The sequence below is a fragment of the Vulpes lagopus genome, chromosome 6 (assembly GCF_018345385.1).
Source record: "Vulpes lagopus strain Blue_001 chromosome 6, ASM1834538v1, whole genome shotgun sequence".
NCBI classification, from domain to species: domain Eukaryota; kingdom Metazoa; phylum Chordata; class Mammalia; order Carnivora; family Canidae; genus Vulpes; species Vulpes lagopus.
Window position 1 is genome coordinate 100,061,467 of NC_054829.1, and position 20,675 is coordinate 100,082,141.

Below are 20,675 nucleotides of genomic sequence, written 5' to 3' on the forward strand. Positions count from 1 at the left end.
TAAAAAAAATCAAAGGCATAGATAGATTGGTTGTAGTTAAAACTAATCCTAGACTTAAGAACTGTTTTTATTTATAAAATGATCCATTCTCTCTTTTTAAGGTCTTACTTATTTAGGAGCACCTGTGTGGCTCAGTCAGTTAAGAGGCTGCCTGCTGCTCAGGTCATGATCTCCAGTTCTGGGATTGAGCCTGGCATCTGGCTCCCTGCTCAGTGGGGAGTCTGCTTCTCCCTCTGCTGCTACCCCCACGTGTGCTCTCTCACCCATACCCTCTCTCTCTGAGAGAGAGAGAGAGAGCACACAAGCGGGGCGCAGGGAGGGGCAGAGAGAGAAGCAGACTCTTCACTGAGCAGGTAATCAGACATGGGGCTCTATCTCAGGACCCTGGGATCGTGACCTGAGCTGAAGGCAGATGGCTTAACCAACTGAGCCACCCAGGTGCCCCTTAGATGATCCATTTTTAGGAACAGTAGTCAATGAACCCTGAATTAATCTGTTCTGATCCAGCCAATTCTGGAGTTTACCCACACATAGAGTCCAGTTTTCCTAAGATATAGTAACACATATCAAGACAACCACACTTGATTATTAAAAATACTTTTCTATCAAGTATATAGTAAGTCTCTCAAGTTTCCTTTTACAGCATTTTTATTGTTTTTAAACAGAAACACACACTACAATCTGATCCAAAGGTATTTATTTTCTAAAATATCCCTAAAAACACACACTACAATCTGATCCAAAGGTATTTATTTTCTAAAATATCCCTCAATCTTTGATAGCTACATGACCTTTAGCTCCCTATCACAGTCCCTTTGCTTCCCTTACTATCTCTTATTTCAAGAAATAATAATAGGGGCAGCCCTGGTGGCCCAGCAGTTTAGCGCTGCCTTCAGCCCAGGGCCTGATCCTGGGGACCCGGAATCGAGTCCCACATCAGGCTCCCTGCATGGAGCCTGCTTCTCCCTTTGCCTGTGTCTCTGCCTCTCTCTCTCTCTCTCTCTCTCTCTGTGTCTGTCATGAATAAATAAATAAAATCTCAAAAAAAAAAAAAGAAATAATAATAGATAACACCAAGAACTTCCTGTGAGCTGGGCACTGTTTTATGCTCTCAACATTTATTAACTTATTCAAGAATCACAACACTTAAAAAATAATAATAATAAAAATTAAAATACAAAAAATAAGAATCACAACATTTCTATAAGGTAAATTCTATTATTATCATCATTGTATAGATGAGAAAACTGAAGCACAGAGGAGTTAGGTAACTGACCCAAGGTCACACTGTTAGTAAGTTGCAGAGCTTGGACAAGAACCAAGACAGTCTGAAACTAGAGACTAAAACCTTAACTTCTAAATTATACCAATTGTATCCAAATAATTTCTGCCAAAACCATGTCTTATTGGTGCTCAGAATATTTACATTAGGGAGAGGGTTTAATTACATAGGGGAGCATTTGTTTTAATGATAACAAGTGAAGATAGACATCAAATATATCTTTTGGTTGAGTCTTTAATCACAGCAGCACAGATTCATAAAACTTTTGAACTGTATGTTGACAGATTGCCTAGTCTACTTTCTGGTAAGTGTTTAATTCCCTCTAGACCATAGGCTGACAAACAATTGGTCTTTGGGCCAAATCTGACCTACAGTAAAACAGCTCTGAGACACACAAAGCATTTGCTGGTCACATGGTGGCTCCAATGCAAGCAAAATACAGTTTATTCATTCCAAGTCCTGTGCTTTCTTTCAGCCCACTTTATCGCCTTAATCCAGTTTGTGTATATTTTGAATTGTGTGCATGGCCTCAAAACTGAAATCAATCACGAAGTCTCAAGTGTGATTAATCCACAAAGTGCGCAAATACCTAATCTCACCTGAATCTATCTTGAGGAAGATTACCAGTAGAAGGTCTTGGTATGATTATTTGATAGAACCAATTATTGTACATAAAACATTTACATATATAATATATATAATAAAGGAATGTAAGATCAAAAAAATCCTTTTTTAGTTCAAAAAAAACACTTCTTTATAAAAAAAAAACTTTATTGGAACACAGTTGCTATGGACTGAATTGTGTGTCCCCACCCTCACTCTAAAATTCATATGTGGAAGCCCAAACTCCCCAGTATGACTGTGGTAAGGTCATTAGGAGGTATTTAAGTTAAATGAGGTCATAAAGGTGAGGCCTTAATCTGATAGGTCTGGGTCTTCTAAAAGGAAGAAATCTACCTCTTTCTTTCTTTCCCTTCCTTCATCTTTCTCCCTCTTTCTTTCTTTCTGTCTGCCTGTCTGGCTGTTTTTCTTTCTTCCTCCCCATCACCCTAATCATGTGAGGACACAGCAAGAAAGGTAGCTGTTCTGCAAGCCAGAAAGAGAGCCCTCTCTACAAACCCATCAGCCAGTACCTTGATCTGAGCATTCCCAGCTTCCAGACCATAAGAAATCAATGTCTGTTGTTGAAGTCACCCAGAATATGGTATTTTGTTATGGCAGGCCAAGCAGGCTACGACAGCAACCATGCTCACTTGTGTACATGTTGTCTTTGGTTGCCTTTGCACTACAATGGCTGAGTCGAACAGTTGCAACAAAGGTGATACAGCCTAAAAGGCTAAAATGTTCACTATCTGACTCTTTACAGAAAAAGTTTACTGATCTCTATTCTAAAATATTTCCTTCAAAAAGCTATTCTAATCTCTCTAGTATCTGTCATGAAAAGAACCTCTGCTTCACAAAATAGCCTTCCCTTTTTGCTAGCCTTGACTAATGCCTATTGTAAAGTCATTTCCTCACATTGATTTGAAATCCCCTTTTCTTTAATTTTCACCTAGAGATTTTAGTTCTGCCCTCGAGGTACCTCCTACCAACTAATAACCACCAAGTTCAAGCTAACCCCTTGGATGTTTCCTATCACCTCTCTTCAGTGAAAAATCAGCTGCTTGTAAGAGCCTCTGGCAGGAAGACAAATACTGCAGTTCTCAAAGGTTACTGGCAGTTTCTAACACTTCTGACAGGGAAAATTCTAAAGAAATCAGCAGTCCTCTGAGGCTCACCCAGTTAACTTCCTTTTGTGCTACTAACTGAAAAAACTAAGACTGCAGAATTCAAACACTCAGTATGAACACATGCAAGTCTATCACATCATCAGTAGAGACACTATGCCAACATATTTGTCCCTCTCCTCTTCTTCCAAATGGAATACAACCCTTTGTTTCAGAAGCCATGGAGAATTTAAGCAATTTAGTTTCCTAAAGCACATGTAGAGTCTTAAATCATCAATAATCTTCCTGGTATTACCTGGTAATACTTTTTACTTGTTACTTTTTAAACATATAATCCTATTTTTTTTTTATTAAGGAGAGCTCCCTCTTATAAATTAAGATCCATTTCTAGGGGCACCTGGGTGGCTCAGGGTTGAGCTTCTGCCTTCCGCTCAGGGCATGATCCCAGGGTTCCAGTATTGGGTCCCAAATTGGGCTCCCCGCAGGAAGCCTGTTTCTTCCTCTGCCTATGTCTTTGCCTCTTTCTCTGTCTCTCTCATGAATAAATAAAATCTTAAAACAACAACAACCAAAAAAAAAAAAAAACCAACAACAACAACAAAAAAAACATTTCTAGAATACTGCTTCCTGTCATACCGCTCCTAGGATTGATAAATTAGCTTTTCCTAAGGAATACCCATCACTCCTACAGCAAATAGCCAAAGCAATCTCAAGAAAGAACAAAGCTGGAAGTATCACGATTCCAGATTTCAAGATATACTACAAAACAATATGACACTGGCACAAAAATACACATATAGATCAATGGAACAGAATCAGGACTCCAGAAATAAATCCATGATTATAAGTCAATTGATTTATGACAAAGGAGGCAAGAATATGCAATGGGAAAAGACAGTCTTGTCAATAAATGGTGCCAGGAAAATTGGACAGTTACATGCAAAAGAATGAAACTGGACCACTTACTTACACTATACTCAAAAATTAACTCAAAAAGGACTAAAGACCTAAATGTGAGACATGAAACTATAAAATTCCTACAAGAAAACATAGAGAGTAATGTCTCCAACATCATGCCAAGCAACATTTTTCTAGATATGTCTCCTAACGTAAGGGAAACAAAAGCAAAAATAAACAAGCAGGACTATAGCAAACTAAAAAGCTTTTGCACAGCAAAGAAAACCATCAACAAAATAAAAAGGTAACCTACTGAATGCAGAAAGATATTCATAAATGATATACCCTTTAAGGTGTTAATATCCAAAATATAAAGAACATATACAACTCAACACCAAAAAAACAAATAATCCAATTTAAAAAATGGGCAGAGGATCTAAACAAACATTTTTCCAAAAAAGGCATACAGCTGGTCAACAGACACATGAAAAGATGCTCAACATCACTAATTATCAGGGAAATCCAAACCAAAACCACAATGAGATATCACCTTACATCAGTAAGAATAGCTGGAATCAGAAAGACAAGAAATAACAAGTGTTGGTGAGGATGTAGAAAAAAAGGAACCCTCATGCACTGTTGATGGGAATGTAAATTGGTGAAGCCACTGTGGAAAACTTATGGAAATCCCTCAGACAGTTGAAAATAGAAATACCATATGATCCAGTAATTCCACTACTGGTGTTTACCCAAAGAAAACAAAAACACTAATTTGAAAAAAGATATATGCGTCCCTATGGTTACTGCAGCATTATTTACAACAGCCAAGATATAAAAGCAACCTATGTAAGAGTGTCCACTGATGGATGAATGTATAAAGAGGCTACAATGTATATGCATGTATAATGGAATACTACTCAGTCACAAAAAAGAACGGACCTAGAGGTTTGGTTTTTGTTTTTTAAGATTTATTATTTTTTTAGAGAGAGAAAAGGAGTGCACAAGCTGGGGGAGGGGTAGAGAGAAAGGGGAAGTAGATTCCCTGCTGAGCAGGGAGCCCCATGTTTCAGGGTTCAGGCCCAAGATCATGACCCAAGCCAAAATCGAGAATTGGACACCTAACCAACTGAGCCACCCAGGCGCCCCTGAATCTAGAAGTTTTTATGCTAAATGAAGTAAGTCAGAGAAAACAAATACTGTGACTTCATTTACATGTGCAATCTAAAAAACAAAACAAAGAAAAGATAAAAATAGATATATACATACGGAAAACAAAGATGGTTGCCAGAGGGGCAGAGGTTTGGGAGGGGGATAGGCAAAATGGATAAAGGAGAGTGGGAGATACAGGCTTCCTATTATAAAATGAATAAGTCACAGAAGAAAAGGCACAACACAGAAAACACAGTCAATGGTATGATAATAGAGTGATATGGTGCCTGATGGTAGCTTTACTTGTGGTGAGGACAGCATAACATAGAGATTTGTTTAATCTCCTGAAACTAATGTAACATTATGTGTCAACTACACTCCAATAAAAAAATAAAATAAAAAATAAAACAAATAAAAATAAATAAAACATGGAGATTAAAAAAATAACTAATACCTATTACTCCCAGCACTCCTGCAGTAGAATGCAAGTAATTCCAAAAATGGACAAAGTACTGGGGATGGAGGTAGCTAAGAAGAAAAACTATTATATGACTCAAAATCCCCTCCCAGATATCCTTCCCAATTAAACCAAATTTTACATCCTTTCCTTACTCTAATCAACCCTGGGCCCAAACAATACAGGAATTCTATCAAAACAGGGTAGACAGGCAAGGCTGACCTGCTCTCTCTACAACTTGAGCCCTTCCCTGGCCCAGAGATTCAGGGATGCCCTACCTGACGTCCTGCTCCCTGCAGAAGAGACCATGCTTTCTAGTTTATATGGAACCTCAATCCAGCAGGCAACCCATGGGATAGCAGAGAATGTGGTTCTGGCCACTGACTAATTTTCAGATTTTTCGAAAACTGATTTAGTGAGGTCCCTTTATTTATTTATGTATTTTCAGATTTTATTCATTTATTCATGAGAGACAGAGAGAGAGAGAGAGGCAGAGACACAGGCAGAGGGAGAAGCAGGCTCCATGCAAGGAGCCCGATGTGGGACTCGATTCCAGGACTCCAGGATCACACACTGGGCCAAAGGCAGGCATTAAACCACTGATCCCTCAGTGAGGTCCCTTTAAAAACCAACCAACCGACCAACCACCATGAATCTGACTTAGATGGAAATTTGTATAAAAAGTAGGTAGCTATTCAACCATAATCATGTGTGCTGCTTCTTCATGCAAACAATCTTCAAGACAATTCCAATTTGTATAGCTGTGGCCAATCCATTAACCTTTAAAATCTTCTAAAATATGCCAGCTTGCTCCTTTTATATTCACTTCTTTGTCGGGATGTGGTCAGAAAAAAAAAAAAAAAGAAAGAAAGAAAGAAAGAAAGAAAGAAAAGAAAACAGCTTGGGGTGCCTGGTTGCCTCAGTTGGTAGTACGTGTGACTCCTGACCTTGGAGTTATGAGTTCAATCCCCATGTTGTGTGCAGACATTACTTAAAAATAAAATCTTAAAAAAAAAGTACTTATTCAGTTGTCTAAGAGAAAAGAAAACTGTAATAAGACATAGAAGCAGAAAAATAAGAGATGGCTGAGTTACTTTAATTCAAATGTGGCCATAACTACCAGAAAAACTCTCAAAGTATATCCAAACCCTTGTTTTAACTGATGATAATTAAGCCGCAATTATCAAGTCTTTTAGTCTTGTGTCTAGCTTCAAGAAAAACTGAATTCTTCTATACTTGTACCCTCACTAGGTTGTAATGACTGTTGTAAATTAAGAACACAGGAAAAGAAACATGGAATGTTAAAGCACAAGAAACTTAGCAATCTCCTCATCACTTTGTAGATGAGGTTCCCAAGGCCCCAACTGCAGAACCTAGCTCAGAAGCTCCTGAGAGTAAAGACAAGTCAAGCGCCCAGTTTTCCTGAGTCTGGTGTTCTCCACCTTGCATTTATCTCTCACTTCCCAAAGAGAAATACACTAGCAGGCACACATCGAAATTTGTGTATAAACACTGAAGAAAGCAAAAAACAAAGATACTTTTATGAACCAGGAAACACACTACTGGGTTTTTACCTCAAAAATATAAAAACATGAATTCAAAGGGATACATGCATCCCTTTGATGGTTATAGCAACATAACTGATAATAGCCAAACTATGAAAGCAGCCCAAGTGTCCATGAATAGCTGAATGGATAAAGAAGAGGTGATATATATACACACAATGCAGTATCACTCAGCCATAAAAAGAATGAAATCTTGCCATTTGCAACAACGTGGATGAAGCTAAAGCATATTATGCTAAGTGAAAAAGGTCAGTCAGGGAAAGACAAATACCATATAATTTCACTCATATGTGGAATTTAAGAAACAAATGAGCTCGGACGCCTGGGTGGCTCAGCGGTTGAGTGCCTGCTTTTGGCCCAGGGCATGATCCCAAAGACCTGGGATCTAGTTCCACATGTGGCTCCCCGCACGGAGCCTGCTTCTCCCTTTGCCTGTGTCTCTGCTTCTCTCTGTGTGTGTCTCTCATGAATAAATAAATAAAATCTTAAAAAAAAAATGAGCAAAGGGAAAAAAAGAGAGAGAGAGACAAACCAAGAAACAGACTCTTAACTATAGAGAACAAACTGCTGGCTACCAGAGGGGAGGTGGGTGGGGGATGGGTGAAATAGGTGATGGGGATTAAAGAGTACACTTACCATAATTGAAAAAAAATAAAATAAAATGATAAAAGCAATTGCCTTTCAGGATCCTACGTCCAAATATCAAATACATTCAATGTGAAACAAAGTATTTGGAAGGACAGAATGTAACAAAATATTAGCCTCTTAATAAAAGGGTCTGTGAGGGCAGCCCAGTGGCTCAGTGCCTTCAGCCCAGGGTATGATCCTGCAGACCCGGGATCGAGTCCCACGTCGGGTTCCCTGCATGGAGCCTCCTTCTCCCTCTGCCTGTGTCTCTGCCTCTCTGTCTACCTGCGTCTTTCATGAATAAAATAAATAAAATCTTTTAAAAAATAAATAAAAGGGTCTGTGAAAAAGATCGTTGAAATCTACAGAGAGAATGAGCCTGACCCTCTACTAAATGCATAATTATATGTTGCCACAGTTCCTGCATTTCCCAAAATACCATCTCTGTAACCTCAACTATCTCACAAGCACATGCCAACAGTCATGGGAGCATCAAAGAATGCAAATATATTTCTTGAAATTACTGTCTATAAACCTTGACAGGCACTCAAATTACATCCCAATCCAAAAAATCAAGATGTTGAATCTACGGAGAGAAACAAAATATACCCAAGGGTCACGGTTAAGAATACAGGATGGCATCTGGGTGGTTAAGAACTAGCATGGAAATGGAAGAACATTCAGGTCAGCAGGGGAAGATCTGCAAAGGATGGTAGGTTGCTTATGTAAGATGAAAACGATGCTTCATCTCTTTGGGGGAAAAAAGCTATTCAAAGATAGCTGCCGTGATTAGCTTCACCCTGCTGAGCATCTAACAGTATCTCCTTTGCCTGCTCGCTTCTTGCATCTTTAATAGGTGATGAAAAGCTGCAGTAAAAAAGTAGTCCTGTGCATGTGAAGAAACAGCAATGACGACAGGCTGAAATGACCAAGCTACACAATGTTTCAATTCAAACAGAGGATATTTTCCTGTGCTCCTGCTAGAATTACAGGACAGCCTTCAGCAGCTGCTTTTCAAAGAGAGAACAGCTTGCATTAGCCAGAAAGGCAGGTTTACAGTTAGTTACAACAGCTGTTTTCCCCTTCTTTACCAAACAGCAGGATCTCCTTGCTTGCTCAGCAGGACAAAATCCTCAAAGATGAAACAGACACAAAGCAAAATCTCCCCCAAACAAAGATAAATTGGTAAATTCCAGAGAAAAAATTCTACTCAGGTAACAAGGCAGCTAATTGCGGGAGAGATTAGTCAAACAACCTACCTACCCATAAAGATATTTTTAAGGATGAATACTGTTATTCTATGCGTAAAGTAATTCAAAGATCAATGAAAACATAATTCAAAATGAATGCATTAAAAAAAATGCATCAATGGGGCACCTGGGTGGCTCAGTAGCTGAGCCTCTGCATTCAGCTCAGGTTGGGGTCCTGGGATCCTGGGATCGAGTCCTGCAGGCACTCGTCCCACAGGGAGCCTGCTTCTCACTCTCTGCCTCTTTCTCTATGTCTCTCATGAATAAATAAATTAAATCTTTTAAAAAAATGCATCAAGCAAGGTATTAAACAAGATTGACAAATCTCTGCTGTAATGTAATATTATGTTCCTTATAAGCAAAGGGCAGCAATGACCCTCAATATAGGCTTCTGTGGGGCAGGCCAGGGCCTAGCTGAGAACTAAACTGACTCCTCCAACTCAAAGGCTAGAGCACTTTGGGCTGAGGTAGCAAGTAAATTTGGATAGGATGGGAAGGCAGCATCGCTGGGGTGGTGGAAGTGTGCAAGCACAGGTCAAAGACCCACAGCTCACTTCAGCTCAAGAGGATTCACATATTGAAAAACTTCTCTACACTATTTTTTTCTGACAGTGGTAACAAAAGATTAAACAATGTAGCATTTTATCAGATATACTTAGTATATATTTGGACTTAATGTGTTTATGTAAGCTTATGAGAACCTCACAAAACTAGATGGTCATCCTTCCCTAATAAATTTTAGGGCACAGTGTGAACAATTCACATCAAATTACAAATATGAAAGACCTAGCATGGAAAAGACAATCAATAAATGAACATATGTTTCCCTCTGTCTCTGTTTCTCTGACTCTCTCTCTCATACATACCACCACCACCACTACTGCCACACAGGGCCTGCATTCTGGGCCAGAATTTTTGCTTATAAATGTCCTAATCTTTGGAATTGGGGCATCCACCCCTACTAGCTACCTTCTCCCCATCTTTCTTCTTCACACTCCTTGGAAACCCAAGTCCAGGCAGACTTTCTCCTCCTCTGCCCCAGCAGATGGGATCATTCTTCCATCCCTTCACCAAGAGAAAAGAAAAGGAGAAACTTGCTGGGTTTCCTACACACAGTATAAAGCATCTGAGCTTCCCTTTTCAGTACCAGGTCAATCTTACACTGTTCAAAATACTGAAAATGTGGATGCTCTAGACCAGCTACTGCTATTTAAAACCTGATTAGAAAAAAATTAAAAATTAAATAAATAGATAAATAAAAACCTGATTAGAATATTTCAGGGCTAAGAGAGGAATTATTCAAATAAAGATTTTCTAATAAAGTTTTAAAAAAAGTCACGTCAATGAATTGGTATCTCTTAATACTTAGATAAAGGAGATAATGGGAGTGGGATGCCTGGGTGGCTCAGTGGTGGAGTGTCTGCCTTTGGCTCAGGATGTGATCCCGGGGTTCGGTTTGTGGATTGAGTCCCACATCAGGCTCCCCACAGGAAGCATGCTTCTCCCTCTGCCTGTGTCTCTGCCTCTCTCTTTGTGGGTCTCTCATGAATAAATAAAATCTTTAAAAAGAGAGAGATAACAGGAGTAATTCTTGTTTTCCTTTGACCTCAGTATTTTTTTCAGATATGAATTTGTTTTTATTATCTTAAACATTAAGAATATGTGGGATCCCTGGGTGGCGCAGCGGTTTGGCGCCTGCCTTTGGCCCAGGGCGCGATCCTGGAGACCCGGGATCGAATCCCACATCGGGCTCCCGGTGCGTGGAGCCTGCTTCTCCCTCTGCCTGTGTCTCTGCCTCTCTCTCTCTCTGTGACTATCATAAATAAATAAGAAAAAAAAATAAAATAAAATCTTTAAAAAAAAAAAAAAAAACATTAAGAATATGTGAAAATCATTGAGGAAGCTGAGTTTAGGGCAAAATGAAACAAATGACCATAAGATACTAAAAAATGCAAAAGTTTGGAAACCACCATTATAAGGACTCCCCATTACAAAATACATTACAGTCACAAAATATAAAAAACTCAGTTGATATAGGGAATTGATTATACTGAATCTAAATTAAATTTTAAACATCATTTAAATTGATTTAATTCAAATAAAATTCACACAGTCACTAGTGACTAATAAACTGAACTTTAATGACTCATATTCAGGAAGAAATGTTTAGTTTCATATTCAAAATTTTAAATTAGAGCAGTGTTACTGAAATATTTTCAGGTATCAGGGTCTCTAGAACTCATAGCGCTTTTTGCAAACCACCTAAAACAGTGATTAAACTTCAAAATGATTAAATAACTCTTTGCAAAATCAGACCCCTCTTTACACTAGATTTTATTATACCTGAGGAAAAAATATCGATGGGAATGTGGAAGAATAAACCATTCTTTGAATTTAGTAGAAAAACTCAGTTCAAGTTCAGAAGCCCTAGAGAGTTAAGAACAGCCACATTTACACATGCAATTTAAATTGCATCTTTTTATGCCCTTTTCACATTTAAAAGTGTAGCAGCACCTAATAACCTCAATTACCAACCGTTTCTGATTTGTTTTGGTCTTCTGCCTTTATTTTGGTTTTCTTTTGTTTTTTTTTTTTTTAATTGAAATTCAATTAATTAACATACAACGTATCACTAGTTTCAGAGGTAGAGTTTAGTGATTCCTCAGTCTTCTATAAGACTGTCTTCTGCTTTAAGAAAACAGAAGCCAAACAGCTTTTGGCTCAATGGAATAGCAATCTCAAGTCACCAGGGCCTTAAAGATAACAGAACTCCTATACTGACATACCATGCTCTTGCTTGCTGATTTCATCCGGTTAGGTCTGCACATAACTGGACTGAGCATTCAAGATCCTCCTTCATCAGTTTCCCTGACTTTGTGGGGTTCCCATCCCACAAGCCTATTACACAGTCTTGTTTAGTGTGGTAAATCTCCCATCCCCCCACCCCAACCAATGTGCAGGCAAGAGTACATGTACTCCAGGTCTTTTCCATGCCAAATAAACAAAGTGCCAGGCAAACAACAAATATCTGACCAGCTTTTCACTGATTTGTTGACATCAATGAGATGTCCAAGGTTTTATTCAATGCTCCTTTCTTGTGAATAGTTCCTTCCGCTGAAAAAGCATTTTTCTTTACCTTATAAAACTTTATGCTTCGTTTGCATTCCAGTTTATTTTCAACTTTTATCAAGGTATGTCATGGTATGTCATGGCCTTCAATGAGAAAATGTGCAGTGATAGACAGCCCAGTGATATGAGAGAACCCAAGACCTGACCTCAGCACAGCTGGAGTTCTGAGAGTGAGCATACAGGCCATAAGAGGAGTACAAAGCAACAGGCCCAATTCTTTTATTTATTTATTTATTTATTTTATTATTATTATTATTTATTTATTTATGATAGTCACAGAGAGAGAGAGAGAGAGGCAGAGACACAGGCAGAGGGAGAAGCAGGCTCCATGCACCGGGAGCCTGATGTGGGATTCGATCCCGGGTCTCCAGGATCGCGCCCTGGGCCAAAGGCAGGCGCCGAACCGCTGTGCCACCCAGGGATCCCGGCCCAATTCTTTTAGAAGGAACACTCAGCTCAAGGAAACTTAGAGCTTGCTCTGGCTTTCTTTCTTTTTCTTTCCAAAATATGTTTTAAAGTATCTATCTACCTCCTTCCTGCTACATATTATAAATTTTCACCACAAATCAGTTTGTATATATTTTTCATGCTTAAAATTTTAATGTGCCACAAAAATTTTTTAAATGAGTCTCTGAAAAGTATATCTTTTTATTCAAATTATAAACCCAACTTTTATCACAAAGAGGAGGCTCAAAAATGAAAACCAAGAATCACATCTCTTAACTTACCATATATAGGGGAAAACGTGAAGTAGTTCAGGTGACAAATGTTATAGGCTTCAATTCTGACATCTTTCCAGATGCCCTGGGTAGGAAAGGATGGCCCCCAGTCCCAACTAAAGGAACTCTGCTCCTATAATTTCAAAGGGAAAAAAGAAGATAGATCCTGATTACCACGAAATTTAAACACTATGAAAGATCTGTTCTTTAAAAATATTATATACATATATATCGGTTTGCTAGGGCTGTCATAACAAAATACTACAGACTGGATGGCTTAAACAACAGAAATTTATTGTATTACAGTTCCAGAGGCTGGCAAGTCCAAGATCAAGGTGTTGACAGATTTGGTTTCCCCTGAAGCCTCTCTCCTGGGCTTCCAGATAGCCACCTGCTCCCTGTGCCTTCAAATAGTCTTTTTCTGTGCACACACACATATACATTTCCTCTTCTTATAAGGACATCATTCATACTTGACTATGTCCCACCCTAAAGGTCCCATTTTAATCTAATCACATCTTTAAAGACCTTATCTCCAAGCCAGGTTATATTTTTAGCTACTGAGGATCAGGACTTCAACATAAAAATTCAGGGGGTGACACACAATTCAGTCCATTAATAGTCTTTGTGTTATATGCGTGTTTCCCATATAGAGAATCTAAAATGGCCTACAACGATCCCCTCCTGGAATTTATGCCCTGTGTAATCCCTCTCCTCCAATATGGATTAAACCTAGTGAATCATTTCTAACCAAGAGAGTACAGGAGAGGTGATATCATTTCCAAAATTAAGTTATAAAAAACAGCACCTTCTGTTCTGGGTGCTCTCTCACGCTCTCTCCTGGCCATGAGGGAAGCCAGCTCTATGCTGTGAGGCAGCTCTGTGGAGAGGCCCACAAGACTAAGCAGGCTTAGAAGCCAATCTGAGGCTTATCAGCCAATCGTGATAACCACACGAGTGAGCTTAGGCACAGATGCTTCAGGCTTAGTAGAGCCATAAGATTACCACAGCCCTGGTCCATACTTGACTGTAACCTCATGACTGGCCTTGAGTCAGAGGTACCTGGCTATACCACACTCAGATTCCTGACAGAGAAAAACTAGGATAATAAATGTTACTTTAAACTGATAAGTTCTGGGATCCCTGGGTGGCGCAGCGGTTTGGCGCCTGCCTTTGGCCCAGGGCGCGATCCTGGAGACCCGGGATCGAATCCCACATCGGGCTCCTGGTGCATGGAGCCTACTTCTCCCTCTGCCTATGTCTCTGCCTCTCTCTCTCTCTCTGTGACTATCATAAATAAGTAAAAATTTAAAAAAAACTTTAAACTGATAAGTTCTGGCATAACTTGTTATACAGCAAATAGATAACTAATACAATAACTACAAACCTATGCAACATAGTTAAATTTGGCAGAAATGTTTTCAGAACATAAAATCTGATTATGTACATTTATTCTTCAAAAGCATCTGACAGGACAGCCCGGGTGGCTCAGCAGTTTAGTGCCGCCTTCAGCCAGGGCCTGGTCCTGGAGACTCAGGATCAGTCCCACGTCAGGCTCCCTGCATGGAGCCTGCTTCTCCCTCTGCCTGTGTCTCTGCCTCTCTCTCTCTCTCTCTCTCTCTCTCTCTGTCTCACTCTCTCCCCCTGTGTCCCTCATGAATAAACAAAATCTTAAAAAAAAAAAAAGCATCTGACATTGATGCAATACTCTTTACAGTACAATACAATACTCTTTAAACTTCTCCAAAATATCTCTGAATTTACCACTGTATTTAACTGTAATAACTATAAAGAATATTCTATTTAAGTGTAATAACCATAAAGAATGAGAAAATATTTAAAAATAAAGATAATTAACATTCTGAGGCTATGAGCTCAGCTTTTAAAAAGGAATAAGCACCACAGGAAGTACTAAGACCTTTCTGAATGGAGCATTTGTAGAATAGAACCCGAGGAATCACCCAAATCATTCTCATTTAAGTATTATTTCCTAAGATCTGTATTTATCTGCAATAAAGATAAATTAGTTTCCATTACAGAGAAAAGCAAAGAATTAGGGGATCCCTGGGTGGCGCAGCAGTTTAGCGCCTGCCTTTGGCCCAGGGCGCAATCCTGGAGACCCGGGATCGAATCCCACATCAGGCTCCCGGTGCATGGAGCCTGCTTCTCCCTCTGCCTGTGTCTCTGCCTCTCTCTCTCTCTGTGACTATCATAAATAAATAAATAAAAAAAAAAAAGCAAAGAATTAAAATCACTTCACACCAGTCACATTTGTCTAAATTCACCACTTCAGTATCAGATTCTCATGTTTGGAATGAAAACCATCTTGGGGCTATTTATTGAGGAGTTTATAAGTTTAGGTATATAATTCCTTTATTAAGACAGGGATAAGGAGGAGGGCGAAAATATCCAACATCTCATAAAGCAGACTATTTTCCCCATCAAAGCCTACAAATCACTCTTATTCATACAACTTCTCCAAGTGAAAGTTTTCACTTATGAAAAAAAAGATTTGTGAAGTGCTCTTTATATTTCAGGCTGGGAGTACATCAACCTACAAAACAGACAATCCTGTTTATAGTGCTCACAGTATGGCAAGAAATTTAGATATTGAATAAATAATCACAAATGCAAAAGACACCGACAGGGAACAATACAATGGGGGAGAGGAGAAAAAGGTGTCAAGACAGGTATCCCTGAATAATAGTGACTTTTATAAGGAGATCTAAAGGATGAGTACCACTTATCCAGTGTGTTTAAAGGATAAGGAAGTAAAAGCATCCCTTTCAGAAGAAACAGCACCTGCAAAGGCCTTGAGGTATAAGAGTATGACACAGTCCAGGAAATGAAGAGGGAGCAATGGGAAGAAATAGGGAGAAGACCAGAGAAGTGGGCATGAGCCCAACCAAACCAAGACCTTTAGCCTAAAGGCAATGAGAGACTTTTGAAGAGCTTTTTTTTTTTTTTAATTTTTTTTAGGATGTATCCCTTTTTTTAAAAAATAAATTTTATTTATTTATTCATGAGAGACACACAGAGAGAAAGGCAGAGACACAGGCAGAGGGAGAAGCAGGCTCCATGTAGGGAGCCCGACGTGGGACTCGATACCAGGTCTCCAGGATCATGCCCTGGACTGAAGGTGGCACTAAACCGCTGAGCCACTGGGGCTGCCCTTTGAGGAGCTTTAAGAAGGAGAGGGCTCTAACAATTTTTGTCTGAAAACATCACTCTGGCCGATCTATGGAAAATTTATTGGAGGAAGGCAAATAAGGTTGTAGGATCCTAGTTAGATGGCCAACGTAATGTTTCATGCAAGAAATGATGATGGATTAAACTCAAGCATGGTATCAGGCATAGAGCATGGGAAGATCACAGAACTATTAAAGAGGTAATGTCCACATGCTCAAAATGACTTAGTAATGGGTTGGAGGGAAGAGAGAGAGGGAGTTATCAAAAATAGCTCTTTCTCTACCTCTGTGTGTGTGTGTGTGTGTGTGTGTGTGTCTCATGAATAAATAAATAAAATCTTAAAAAAAAAAAAAAGCTCTTTGGCTTCTGGCTTGAGCAACTATTCTGGATGGCACTCCATTCAATGATACAGGGAACCCTGGGAGAAGGGTTTAAATCCAACTATAGTTTTGGACATCCTGAGCTGTAAGTCCCTGTGAATCATGAATCAGGCAAGTGAAGATGCCAAGTAGGCAATCCAGTATAAGGTCTGGAATTGAAGAGAAGTCCGGACTGAAAATACAGTATTAGAAGTCATTAGAAATTTGGTTATTGAAGAAGTGAAGCTAAATGAGATAGCCTAGAGAGGATATAAAATGAGAGGAGGAAAGTGTCTAGAACAGAGAGGAGGGTGAATAATACAACTTCTAAAAGGGGTAGGTTGATCTGGATAAAGAAACTTAGAAGGAATGTCCAGAGATATCAGTGGAAAACAAGGGGGATGGCGGAGAACATTGCTAAGAGGGTAGCAGAAGTGATGTGTCCTACCATCCAGGCTGGACAGAAAAGGTAAGAGACAAGAGAGGACTTATATTGACATCTCTACTCCACTAAATTCATATAATCAGTTATACACTTAGACATCCGTAACTACAGAAATAAGTCCCCAAAATAAATAATAACACTACCCTACATTTTGAATAGCTAGCTATATAGTACTTTATCGTATGCAAAGTGCATTTACATTATTATTTCACTGTATGCTCCTATCAACACAGTCAAAAAGAGAAAGGATTAGCTCCATATGTAAATGATGGACTTGCCTAAGATCATTCTGGTCACAAAGCCAGAATTCAGATCTAAGATGCCTGACTTGCTCTCCAATTTAGGTCTCTTTCCATTGGACCATGTTGGTCTAGCCAGAAACATCAAGATACAATTCATTGCTCTGGCAAGTTTGCCCCAGGGTTAGCGTTCCACTCATCCAGAGAAGAGAACATTTGGGTCTGATTCTTGGTTTCAGATAGAACTCTGTTTCATTTAAATAACCTGAAAGTGTGTGGGGGTTTTTTTTAAAGATTTTTTATTTATTCATTAGAGAGAGAGAAAGAGAGAGTGCAAGCAGTCAGGAGGATCAGAGGGAGAGGGAGTTGGGATCATGACCCAAGCCAAATGCAGGCACTTAACTGACCCACCCAGGTGCCCCAAAAGCATTTTTTAAATGCCACAAGCTGAATGAGGGATAGAGGATTATTACACATGAATATATGCATAACATTAAGTATTTTTACTGATGACCTAAAAAGGTAACATTAGGACTTAGAAAGTCTTCATTTTGATCGAAGATTAAAGATAGAAGAGGAGAGAGAAAACGTGCAAACTCTAATATTCAAACCACTGTGCCATTTGAAGCCCAAGGCCAAAAACAAAAGATGAATTTTAAACAGAAGAATAAGTACACAGTATTTCACAGAATACCTGAATGATCAGTTACAGACTGTTCCTTTATAGTACTATGAACAAATGGTTATAATGAGACTCTGACACAAATTTAGTTAGGCTGACTAAAAGAAGAGGGGGTATAATTTTGACCTTACTACTTCTATTATGTAAACATAATTTAATGATAAATCTATCCAGCCTGAAGAGAGCCACTTACCTTAAATAATCAGCATTTATCAACTGAGGCTTTAGCTAACAAGTACTGGAAAAATATTCTAAGTATCTTCTTTTTTTTTTCTTTTTAGGTTTTTATTTATTATGAGAGACAGAGAGAGAGAGAGAGGCAGAGGGAGAAGCAGGCTCCACGCAGGGAGCCCGATGTGGGACTCGATTCCAGGACTCCAGGATCATGCCCGGGCCGAAGGCAGGCACTAAACCGCTGAGCCACCCAGGGATCCCCTCTAAGTATCTTCATAATGAAACCAATGATTACATTTGCTGTTACAACTAAGTGCCAGTTTCTAAAAAAAATTTAAAATAGAATTACCATATACTCCAGTATCCCACTTCTTGGTATATATGCAAAATAATTGAAGGCAGGATCTCAAAGAGATATTGGTACATCCATACACAGCAACATTATTCACAACAGCCAAAAGGTGGAAGCAACCCAAATAAATGTCCATTGACAGACAAATGAATATACAAAATGTGGCATGCACAAAAATGGAATATTATTCAGACTTAAAAAGGAAGGAAATTCAGATACATGCTACAATATGAAGAACATTATGCTAAGTAAAATAAGCCAGGCACAAGACAAATATGCATGATTCCGCTTATCTGAGGTATCTAGAGTAGTCAAACTCATAGAAACAGAAATAGCAGTGGTTTCCAGGGGCTGGGAGGAGGGGAAAATAGAAAGTTGTTGTTTTAATGGGTATGGAGTTTCAGTTTTACAACATGAAAAGTTATTGAGATTGGTTTCACAACAACATGAATATACTTAATACTAGTAAACCACACTCTTAAAGATGATTAAGATGGCAAAATTATGTGCTATCATATTTTACCACAATTAAAAAAATTTTTTTAAGATTTGTTTGTTTATGATAGAGAGAGAGAGAGAGAGAGAGAGAGAGAGGTAGAGACACAGGAGGAGGGAGAAGCAGGCTCTACACAGGGAGCCTGACGCGGGACTCGATCCTGGGACTCCAGGATCATGCCCTGGGCCGAAGGCAGGCGCTAAACCGCTGAGCCACCCAGGGATCCCTAAAAAACTTTTAAATAAAAATAAAATTAAAAAATTAATGCCACATAGAATACTAATCCAACCACATACTGGAATAAACTCAAGTCATTTAGATTCAGATGAAATTTAAAGAAAAATAATCATCGGGCAGCCCCGGTGGCTCAGTGGTTTAGCGCTGCCTTCAGACCAGGGCCTGATCCTGGAGACCTGGGATCGAGTCCCTCATCGGGCTCCCTGCATGGAGCCTGCTTCTCCCTCTGCCTGTGTCTCTGCCTCTCTCTCTCTCTCTCTGTGTCTCTCATGAATTAATAAATAAAATCTTTAAAAGAAAAGAAAAATAATCATTTTATGGATTTTTTATTCATTTTTGTTAGATTTTATGTGAGCCTAGCAATAAAATATAAGAGTACATCAGCAAATATATTAATATTTGCAGAAAGCTTCCTATTAATGAGAATCACTAATAAATATAAACTGTACAGTCTGGTGAAAAGTTTGATAAACCTAAATGTTAAAAAAATAATTTACAGGGGTGCCTGGGTGGCTTAGTCAGCTAAGCATCTGACTTTGGCTCAGGTTACAATCTCAGGGTCCTGGGATGGAGCCCCCACCTTGAGTTCCTCACTCAGTGGGGAGTCAGCTTGTCCCTCTGCCCTTCCCCCAGCTCCTCCTCTCTTTTTCTCTCTCTGAAATAAATTAATAAACTCTTAAAAAATAATTTGTAAGATTACATTATCAGTCACCTATTTTTCTTTTTTTTCTGTTGTTACTTAAGTTCTGAAGTATGTTTCAGGAAGGAAATCAAGGGAGACAAAGATTCTCCACAAAAATTCATATAATCTTCTGGTTCTGATTTCAAGTTTTCCATCCCATGAAGCAGTCAGGAAGAGACACCCAACTTCTGAAATAAGATTGGTGCTGTCAAACAAGCATTTCACATGCCAGCACATCCCATTATCAAAGCTAATGCCCCCTCCATTTGCAACACCATTACCTTTCGAATAAAGTTGACATGACACTGGCCCTTCTGTACAAGCGGAGGGCAGTCTGGAGGCACGGAGTAGCTAGTGTGAGCTTTGCTCTGCTGGGCGGCATACAACACTGGTGACTGGAAACGCAGCTCAAGGGAGTTCACATTGCTAACCACACTGGTAATATCAAAACTCTGCATTAAAGGAAAGAACAGATATAGCAATAGACTCATGTGCAAAATTTTAGATACAGACATATAAAAATGTATGAGAGATGCATAATATAATTGAAATCTTTAGGGTTAGGCTTTTTGTAGAAGAAAGCACTTCACTGAAATAGTGTAACTTAGGAGTACCTGGGTGACTCAGTCAGTTAAGTGCCTGCCTTTGGTTCAGGTCATGATTTTACACTGAGCTCCCCACTCAGCGGGAAGCTTGCTTCTCCCTCTCCCTCCACCTGCTGCTCCCCCTGCTTGTTCTGTCTCTCAAATAAATAAATAAAATCTTAAAAAAAAAAAAGTATAACTTAGTTGCGTGCATAAAGTTACAGCTGAGCACATTCTCCTACCCAAAAGTAGATTTCTAGGTTTCTCCTTCTATTTGTATGAACAGATGATGGTCCTAGGCAAAGAGAGCAAGAAGAAAGTATCTTTAGCCCTGGAATGTCTGCTCTGGCTATTTACATTTGGTCTTGAACTTGCCAAGGAGTTTCCTAGAGGCTTTGTGACAACCTGACTCTCTGGTATGAACAGCATGTAAT

The 20,675-nt window shown here is 39.1% G+C and overlaps 1 protein-coding gene across 1 annotated transcript in view; it reads right to left on the bottom strand.

Annotated features, from left to right (window-relative positions):
• Positions 1-20,675, bottom strand: part of MANBA (mannosidase beta) — a 114,221-nt gene that overhangs the window by 74,219 nt on the left and 19,327 nt on the right. The window contains exons 4-5 of the mRNA XM_041759555.1: positions 19,939-20,109; positions 12,812-12,935 (exon numbers count right to left, since the gene is read on the bottom strand). Coding sequence (XP_041615489.1) covers positions 12,812-12,935; positions 19,939-20,109 — 295 coding nt within the window. The remainder of the gene's footprint in view (positions 1-12,811; positions 12,936-19,938; positions 20,110-20,675) is intronic.